Genomic DNA, 10,082 nt, shown 5'->3' with positions numbered 1-10,082 from the left:
CACTATGCTCCTAAGCGGCAAGGTGGGTACAAGCTTCGGATGGGACCACACGACAAACACCGTCACCAATAGCAAGGACAAGTAGAAGCAACTGAAATTTGTAAGCATCAGCAAAGTTTTTTCCTTATCCCATCATATTAAATATTCTATTGCAAACTAACGAATTGCTTCATGTTCTCTTTGTTTTGAAAGAATATGGTGCGGATAAATATTACAAATTCAAGAACAATCCGCCGCGCCTCTTTCCATTGTTAACCACCATATTTGCAAGATCCTATGCCACGGGGGAGTTGGCATATGCCAGCACACAAGACCCGCCCGACACTGATGACGAACGCGGCTTTGACGACCCGGTGATTGACCTAAACAACCCGTGTGCCGTAATTGACTTGGAAGAGCTTGATATGCCCCACGCTGGCATATGGTTGCCATCAAACAAGGGTAAGCGGCATGCAACATCCCTCAAATCCTCTTGGAGCAGCAAGCGTACCAACACAACCAATGAGGACTTGGAAGTCGGAAAAATGTCTGGTGAATGGTCAGAAATGAAGAGAGAATTTGACCTGCTGCATTGCAACTTAAGAACAGCCAAAGGGTCATCGGCTACTAGTAGACCAGATGTAATCGTAGAGGCGATGGCGGTCCTAAACGATGTGGTGGCTGAGCACCCTGTGACGGAGGAAAATTATTGGAGGGCTGCCAATTCCTTCACCGGCAGGACAAAGGCAAGGGTATTCATTGGCATGGAGCCGATGAAGAGAGTGGGATGGGTCATGCGAGGAATTAACATTAAGGACCTGTGATTTCACATTTTCGTTATCTAGTTGTGCTAATCCTTAGAAATTTGTAGACTATTGCATCTAAATTTCTAACATTGTCCTTATTATCTATGTCCATCGACATTTTAAGTGGCACTATTTATATATTACAGTCGTTTTTATCTTCTTCATATTTATATATTTCTAATTCTTTTTTTTTTATTGCAAAATTTTTGACATAACATATACTTTATGTTCAATTATTGGATTTGAATATTCCCTAACTATTGGATAATGATTGGTACATAAGTGACAAAAAATGGATGATGGTGGACCGTCAAATCCCAAAAATTCTAATTGGGGGGAGGAATTGGACGCATGTTCCGATTTTGATGAATTGTGGGGTGATGAGGATGATTTAGACCGAGCATCAATAGCAACATCGCTTGGAAGCGATGATGACACTTTTTTCAGCGATCCCGATACCATAGAAGTTGAGTTACAGCTTGGACAAATGTTTATCAGGATAGCTGAGTGGAAGGAACAACTTGAAGGAAGACAAAGGCGTCCTATACCTCAAAGAACATCTGAGTTAACGGGCCCTATGTGGGTTTATTGGGTGTTAACAAATCCCAACCCGAGAACATGCTACGAGCGCTTTAGAATGTGGCCTGATACGTATCTTGCGCTTTGTAACACCTTAAAACAGAATGGGTTCTTGTGTAGTAGTCGATATGTGAAGATCACAGAGCAAGTGGCTGTATTTTGCCTCCTAATGGCACACAATTGGTCGCAGAGAGACGTGGCTGATCGGCTCCAACGATCGTTGCATACCGTGAGTGTATACTACCGAAGGATGTGCAAAGCCATTTGTAGGCTGGGTAAAACAATCATCCAACCCACACAGACAATGAAGCCACACCCTGTCGTTGTCCGAAATGAGAACTTCTACCCATGGTTTTCAGTGAGCAATGCTTGTCCTTTTTATCTAAGTCCAGCAAATATTTTCCACATTATTGCTATTACATATCGCACTATACTAACAAACAATATGTTCACTGTAGGAATGTATAGGTGCTATTGATGGCACACACATCCATGAGAAGGTGACCGGTGCGGATAACACGACGTACCGAGGTAGAAAGCATACGACAACTCAAAACGTCATGTGCGTTGTAGACCTAGATTTTTGCTTCACCGTCGTGCACGCTGGTTGGGAGGGGAGTGCGCACGACGCCCGCCTTTTTACGATGTGTGTGAATGATCTGACACTACGCTTCCCAACCCCTAAAGAAGGTAATATACCACACAAATATTTCATATGTAACATTTAATCATCCTCGTTATTGTACTTTGGTTAATTACAAATTTATATTTGTACATGAGGTGCAGGTTCATTCTACCTGGTGGATTCTGGATATGGTACCTATCAGGGGTTCTTACCACCATATCGACGTGAGCGGTATCATTTGGCGACATTTCAAAATGGCCAAGAACTTCCTAGGAATTTGAGAGAGCTATTCAACTATAGACACTCATCTCTACGGACTGTCGTGGAACGAGCTTTTGCAGTGTTGAAGAACCGGTTTCCAATTTTAGAAAAAATGCCCCCATACTTGCTACGATACCAGCGCCTATTTGTAGTTGCGTGTTGTACTTTACATAACTTTATTAGGAAATATAACGGGATGACTGATCCACTATTTCGAGCTACTTTGCGCAAACTAAACTCCTGGGTTGATGTTGATGATCGGCAAGAATTGGGTTTGGCCCAAAAAGTTGCACCCGGGGAACGACCGGACCAATCAGATGCTAGTTCCGTGTATATGGGAAAAGTAAGGGATGCAATGGCCATAAGTATGTGGAGTCACCTTTAAGGATGGCTGCCAAAATAGTATGCAGCTGTTTTATGTCTGATTTTTGGGAAACCCTTATTGATTTGTATTTGGAGGGATAATGTTTTTAAGTTTCCCATGCTTTTTGAATTCACTTATAAGTTTGGAAAACCCTTATTGATTTGTATTTGGAGGGATAATGTTTTTAAGTTTCCCATGCTTTTTGAATTCACTTTTAAGTTTCCAAGTTTTCAATGAAGAGTACGCTCATTTCAGACCATAAGAGTGATTTTTGACTACTCCGCCTATTTTAATTTTTTTTTTTTAAATAAAGTACTGAAGAAAAAAAGTAATTGATCTTTTCTTGTTAAAAATAAAAGTAAATTCAGCTCACAAATGAAAATCATGATGGAAAATATAACAAATGAATATAGAAAGGTTTTTTATTTTTCTTAATTTTAATGGTTTGGTAAATGATTGTTAAATATTCTAGAAACTAGTACAGCCAAACTTCTTCAATAATTGTCATTTTAACATCAACTTGGTACATCTAGGTCCATTCAAACCACTGAAATAAAAGACTAAAACCAAAATTACAACTAACAATGCACCCTTTAACATATTGCCATTATTTTGACTAGACACTAACTCCCGCTGTAGTTTATCACAATGTTCACGGCACTTTCGTTCAATGAGTTCCTCAACTCCTACGTTATCAACATGCATTCTACCCTCCATTTGTTGCAGATATTCCATTAATCTCTTCTCGCAACCTGTAATGTCTTTATCAGTCCACTCAAAAAAATCACAATCACCGGGTTTCTAAATGATAAAAAGAAGGCAAAATTGTCAGAGGCTACTAACGACGAAATATAAGCACTCAACGTTAAAAGGGGAATTACCTTGTAGTTAATACATCCATACCACTTTCTACCGGGATTGGTCTCGGTCCTAGAGTTCCTTAGACGTGCAGGAATTCCACAGCGACATAACGGGGGACCACTTGACAAATCACTTGTTGTAGACATTTACACGTGCCTACATTGGGAAGCAAATAACGTGAGAATCTTATAACATTATTCATAATTATAATTGAATTGTATACCATACCAAAAAATGTGCTTGCATACTTTAGAATTTACACAAAATCCAATTCGAAAAGGTTGACCATTTGGATATTTACAAATTTAATTTGTTTCTGCTGTTGGTCCAAAAATTAGATAGAATAATGTTTACTGAGTAGGACATTGATCTTGGCACCACAATTTTAGTTTCATGTAGTCCATGTTTAAGGCTACCCTTTTAGAAACGGATTGCAGAAGGCTACTTTTCTGGCACATATATATAACTATGTTCAACATAAGCAAATGCTGAATTATTTCTACAGAAATATGCTCAATATTGTTGTAGACTACGATACATTTAGACTATATCCTCTTGTTAAATTTATTGAAACTTAAAGATTAACCTAATATGAGAAACTGATAATGCTGAAAAATATACATAATATGACCAGACAGAGAAAAAAAAAAGACTAATAAATTGGAAAAAATGCCTTAAGTTTTTCTGAGACCATAAAACAAGCATCAAAATCCACCATTGCAATGAACATAAGAAATAAATACCGTCCAAATACAGATTCATGAACGAGACAAAATGGTAAATGGACTAGACAGAACAAGGAATACACTTCATTCACTTGAGCACAATTAGTGATGCGCTTGGCTCTGCTAGCAAATTGAAGAGTTCCCTTTGTTTCTTCAATATGAAGACAGAATGTACCATACCCATCTGCTATTATTGCCTACTTTGGGTCAATTCTTTGAAGAAACTAATGATCTTTGTGCTTTCCCTTTAAAGGTAAAGAGATATACAGTGTTTTGTTTGAATCGGTTGTCCATGAAAAAGAGATAGGGATTAAATCCGGACCGTTGGTCTTTTCACAGGAGATCTCCTTAATTTCATGCATATGCGTTATGTAGATACGTCATACATCCAGCCCATCAACAAGAAAGACACACAAAAAGAAAAAAGAAAAAACTACGAAGAAGGCATGCTAAATGAACACCCACAGATACATTTAACACTAAACAATCATAGATATCTGTCCTCGCCGTTGGTACCTCGTTGGAGATATGGAGAGAGGAGATATGGAAAGAGGGGATCAATTTTCCGAAGATCAATTTCCAGAAGCGAGTCTGCGAGAGGAGCTGGAAATCTGAAGGGACTGGCCGTGTCGGTGGGTGGATGGCGCTGAAGAATGAAAAGCTCAAAGAGAAGAGATGGGCATTGAGTTGTCTGAGGCGCACGTTAGTTATGCTGAGGAAATATGCTAGGCGGGAGGACCGAGTCTTCAACGGGAGGAAAATTCAAAGAGGAGGACTGAGTGTGGCAGTGTTTTGTCTCCAACTGTCACTCGTGTCACTGTTGGTGATGGGCAAAAAGGCAATGAGAATTAACTGGCAATTGGTTGCCAAACGAGTCCAAAGTCATTTGAGCAGATCTACCTCCACTCGTTGCCCATCAAGGAGCGCCACATCGTGCACCAGATCATGATTTCAGTAGGCAGATTTATGTTATGTTGTTGGGAGAAATTCATTAATAAAATTTGTTTATTTTTTTACTTGATTTTTTTGTAAGCTTAAAATGCTCCAACTCGAGCCAATGACTCGAACTTGAGATCGGCCAGTATGATCAAGCTCGAGTTTGCAAAGAGATCCCACCTTGGCGAGCTGAGCTTGAACACAAAAGTGAGGCTTGTGTTAAGCTCGAGCTCGAGAAAAAAATTAGACGAGCCGATCCCGAACAACTAATACTCGCTCAGGATCGGCTCGTTTACACTCCTAATATGAACGAGCTAATGAGTCAGACTAACGACTCAAGCGAGCGATTCAATCGAGCTTTAAACAAGCTGAGCTCACGAGCTCCTATCGAACTTTGTCGAGTGAGTCTGATATGTATTACTTATTAATCAAGCGAGTTTATACAGTATCGAACTCGAGTTTGAATCGGGCTAAACCGAGCGGATATCAAGCGGGTTGTCGAACAGACTGATTTATTTACATCCTTATTTTTAACTATAGGGATTTAAATTTTTTATTTTTTATTTTTTATTTTTTAAATGAGTGCAGCCGTAGGTGAACTCTTGATAGACTAATTCTCGCGGCGTAGAATTACTATTTTTTTCACCGGCTACTTTTCAAACTAACAAAACTTATCGTTTCTACATTTATTTACAAGCTTCCCAAAACGCACACTTCTAGTCTAGTGGAATTGGACGCCTTAACGCGTCCCCCGCTTTCCCAGCCCATCTTTGACTCGCACGACACGAGGCCTCGGATTGCGTGATTTGGTATTCAACTCGCGCTTTACACTTCGTTTTTTTTTTTTTTTCAAATCTGAAATCATACTTCGCGAATCTTGTTTCTTTCTTCTTCGGAAATCCACCCTATATCAGAGATGTCGGGACTCCGTTGCCCATGTCTGATTCCCCTTGCACGGAAAATCTCGCGATGGACCCTCCTCCTGACGAATTCCGCAACTGTCTGGCTCTGCCCCGGGACGTGACGGCGTCGATCCTGATGAGACTGGAGGCATTCGAGATCCTGACGAGCGCGCAGATGGTGTGCTCGCCGTGGCACAACCTCTGCAAGGACCCGTCGATGTGGCGCGCCGTCCACATGCGCAACACCGTAGCCCCGTACTGGGAGTTCCCGTACGACCTCGAGAAGATGTGCCGCCACGCCGTCGATCGCAGCTGCGGCCAGTTGGTCGATATCAACGTCGAGAACTTCGGCACCGACGAGCTCCTCAGGCACATCGCTGACAGGTATTTTCTTTTTACTTGATTGAGTAGCCTTTTTGCTGTACAATGTGATTGCTAGGAGCCTTGTGGTTATTTGGATTTTGGACTTTTGGTAATTACTTCGTGCAATTCTAGTTTATTGAGTTAGAGGTTTATGGTTTGTTGGTGAAGTTGAGATATATGTTTATCATTTTGTAGTTCTCTTGCCAACCAACAACATGGGCTTCACTCAACTCTTGTCATACCGAAATCAACAACACGGATTTCTTACATTGTCTAACTCTGCTTTTTTGTGTTGCTTTGCTGCTATTGCCTCTGTTCTTACTACCATCACCCAAATTTTTTAATTTTGTCGTATAAAATATCATCTTTCAATTTATCCATTCCAACTTAAGACTATCAAAACCAGTTTGTTTGAAACATTTGGATTGATGTGCTTTATCCTCAAGTTGTACATGGTTAGATAGAGGTGAGCTTTCATAGTGTAAGGTGTTACATGTAAGCCTTTCTGCCAGCCTAGAGCATACTTAAGGCAAAGATAAAACGTGAATTTGATTGGAGGAGGATGTAGCTTTGATGATCAGCAAATAATATTGAAAGCCTATCACATGTTCAAGTCAAGATTCTAACTAAAATCGACAGCACACCACCACTTTGCAGCCCTCCTTGTTGAATTATAGGCCCCAGTGGGAGGCTGCAATGTAGAAAAAGATCTCTGATACAATCTCTTTATTCCAATAACGAATTTGCTTTTGTCATTTCCTTTCATGGTGTATTTTAATAGTTCAAGTCGGCTCAAACGCCTTCGACTTGTAAAATGCTATGGCATTTCAGATAAGGGATTGAGCGGAGTGGCTGCAAAACTTCCATTACTAGAGGAGCTTGACATTTCGTACTCCTTATTGTCAAAAGAAGCTCTTGAAGCTGTGGGCCGCTGTTGCCCTCTTTTGAAATCACTCAAATTTAACAAACGAGGGCAGAAGTACCATGGAGCGTGTGATGAGGAGGCACTTGCTATTGCAGAGAACTTGCCTGAATTGCGCCGCCTCCAGCTTTTCGGAAATAAGCTGAGTAATGACGGCTTGCAAGCCATCCTTCATGGTTGTCCTCACCTTGAATCACTTGACCTACGCCAATGTTTCAATGTCACTCTGGCAGAAAATTTGGGAAGAAGATGTGCTGAACAAATTAAAGATTTGCGGCGTCCCCATGATTCCACTGATGACTATGAATTTGATGCTTCTTATGAATTATTCGACGAAGACGAAGACTACGACTACTACGGTTACAATGATTACGAAATCTTTGAAGCCTACGATGACCCCGACTACTGAGATTTTACGATGGAGATTTTTATTTTCATTACGTAAATCAAATGACTCAACTCTTGTCTCCCAATATTTTCAATGCATTGATTTCATGTGCACCGTTATATATATATATATTTTCATTTGAAACGGAGAGATGTTAGGCTTCAAATTATGTCTTATTTATACCTTCTTTGTTATATAATGTATATATTTTATTTATTTTCCCTAATCCAATTATCATGATCTGGGCATTTGTTGTATTTATCAAAGGCGGAACTGTAAATTTAGGAGAGACAATTTTTTTTTGGTTTTTTTTTTTTTATATAAAAAAAAAAAAGAAAGACTTTTGTATTTGGTAGAGTAAAAAAATTAATTTTGGAAGTTTATCCCATAAATTTTTGGGGGGCAATGTACAGCTAGTTTCTTCTGCTTTGATCCGATGTCTAATGAGTAATGCTACCTATTGTAATACTATTTTATTATATTGACATGATTTTGCTGATTCACAGTTGATTGTTTTTCTTTTAATAATGTTTGATCCAAGATTGATATCAGTATTATGAGATAGTGATAGAATAATGATGTGGTATATAACATTACTCATGTTTAATATTGTTTCTAAATTTCATGTGAATAAATTATACTTGAAGAAGTCTTCAAATCAAAATTTCCTTCATACGTGAGTCTATCACTATAACAGTTGTCAGGTACAACTCTTTAAGTGAATTATTTTGTTGTGAACCTTTTAAATATCGTAAAATATGAGTAAAATATTGAGCAATAAATATTGGATTGATAAAAAAAAAATGAAAAAACAAATGCCGATCGATTTGATAAATTTTAACCATTTAATTTAAAATAATAATTAAAATTTGAAGAACTATACATGAGACAATTTCTTAAGAATGAGTGCTACATATACTCTAATTGTCTAGTTTTAATTACTCGATGACTTGCTTTTAATCGTAATTTTCACTGCCAGATCAATAAGTTAGCACGGTTAGTTAATAGTATGTAAGGATTGTGATTCCCGCGAAAGCACACTTCTTGACTTGCTTTTGACGGTAATTTTTACAATCACATCAGAAAATAAACAATTAACTATACGCAAAGATTGTGATCCGCATGAAAGCTTCAAGATTGACATTAAATTGGCAGTAAATCCAAATTTAAAAGAAGCAAGTAGAATATAGCCTAATCTAAATGTGTAGTTCCTTTAAGATGAGTTTGGTTGAATTTAGATCATTTTAAGGAAAAGATAACCTGTTTTTATAAACAAGGCACTGCAGCCTTGTTGACTTTATGTCAGAATAAACTCTCTTTTTTTTATTTTTTTATTATTTTGGAAAAACACAATAAAATAGACCTTCAGCACTATGTGGCAGGCCTATACAACCGCCTAAAATAATTTTACAAAGAATAATGATTCAATGCCACCTAAATATACAACTTTTCACCACCTTGCATATGTGGCAAGGTGGTCCCCCACTACTTTTTGAGTTTTTTTATTTTTTAAAAATAAATTAAAGTGGGGGACCACCTTGCCACATAGACAAGGTGGTGAAAAGTTGTATATTTAGGTGGTAGTGAATCATTGCTCTTTTACAAATACTATTCAGAGGTAGGCCACGTAAGCCTAGGGCTCATAGTCTCATTAGGCACAAGTTTTGGTGCACGCACACCTCACGTGACCCCGCTCTCTTTCTTTTGAACGTTTCAATGTGAATTATCTTTTTTTTTTTTTTTTTAATAAATAAATCGAAGAGGCAGGCTGCTGGAGCGCGTGCGATGTTGTCTTTGGTAGAGGCTGAGCCACCAATGGCGTTGCGATTAGCGGTTCGAACTGACGCAGTAGAACTAGGGGTGGGCACAGAGCGGGACGGGGCTGTTTTCCGCCCTTTTTGGCCCTGTCCCACACCCCTGCGGGTTGATGATTTTCAACCCACAAACTGCACCAAAAAGAGGCAGTCCGTGCGGGGCAAGGATTGTGGGGCGGAGCGCGTATTTTTGAGTGGCATTTATGCAATTTTGGTTTTGTTTTGTAAAAAATAAAAATTCAAAAAAATACTGATTTGGGCCGATATGAGGCTGTTCACGAGCCAGAGTTTGTGCATTCCTCTCTCTCTCTCCCTCTCTCTCCACGTGTATATTTGATTTGGGTTTTTTTGGTTCTGATGTTTTGGTTGGTTCTTTGGTTCTGATTTGATCCCAATGAAGATCTTGTGTTGAAAAATTTTTACTCGTTGATAATTTCTCTGCTTGTAAGTGGTTTTGACTATACGAAAGATCCTTTACTGTGAGTCTAAAGGGAAGCAAGTCACAAAGTGAGACTGCCATTTGTTGCCCTTTTGCTGTTAGTCTAAAATGATGTCAT

The 10,082-nt window shown here is 39.0% G+C and overlaps 1 protein-coding gene across 1 annotated transcript; it reads left to right on the top strand.

Annotated features, from left to right (window-relative positions):
* The first annotated feature begins 6,105 nt into the window (after window positions 1–6,105).
* LOC133869133 (putative F-box/LRR-repeat protein 23) lies at window positions 6,106–7,732 on the top strand. Its single transcript, XM_062306096.1, has 2 exons — window positions 6,106–6,422; window positions 7,183–7,732. Exons 1-2 carry the CDS (start codon window positions 6,106–6,108, stop codon window positions 7,730–7,732), a joined length of 867 nt encoding a protein of 288 aa, XP_062162080.1.
* The last annotated feature ends 2,350 nt before the right edge of the window (window positions 7,733–10,082 follow it).

Source organism: Alnus glutinosa, chromosome 5, assembly GCF_958979055.1.
Source record: "Alnus glutinosa chromosome 5, dhAlnGlut1.1, whole genome shotgun sequence".
Lineage (NCBI taxonomy): Eukaryota > Viridiplantae > Streptophyta > Magnoliopsida > Fagales > Betulaceae > Alnus > Alnus glutinosa.
The sequence above is the reverse complement of the archived record's forward strand: the minus strand, read 5'-3'. Positions and strand labels throughout refer to the sequence as shown.

Bases quoted from the DNA above. Each gene is read 5' to 3' on its own strand.
- LOC133869133 (XM_062306096.1), top strand. From the start codon at position 6,106: ATGGACCCTCCTCCTGACGAATTCCGCAACTGTCTGGCTCTGCCCCGG. The intron at 6,423-7,182 runs GTATTTTCTTTT...GTATTTTAATAG, and splicing joins CTCAGGCACATCGCTGACAG to TTCAAGTCGGCTCAAACGCC.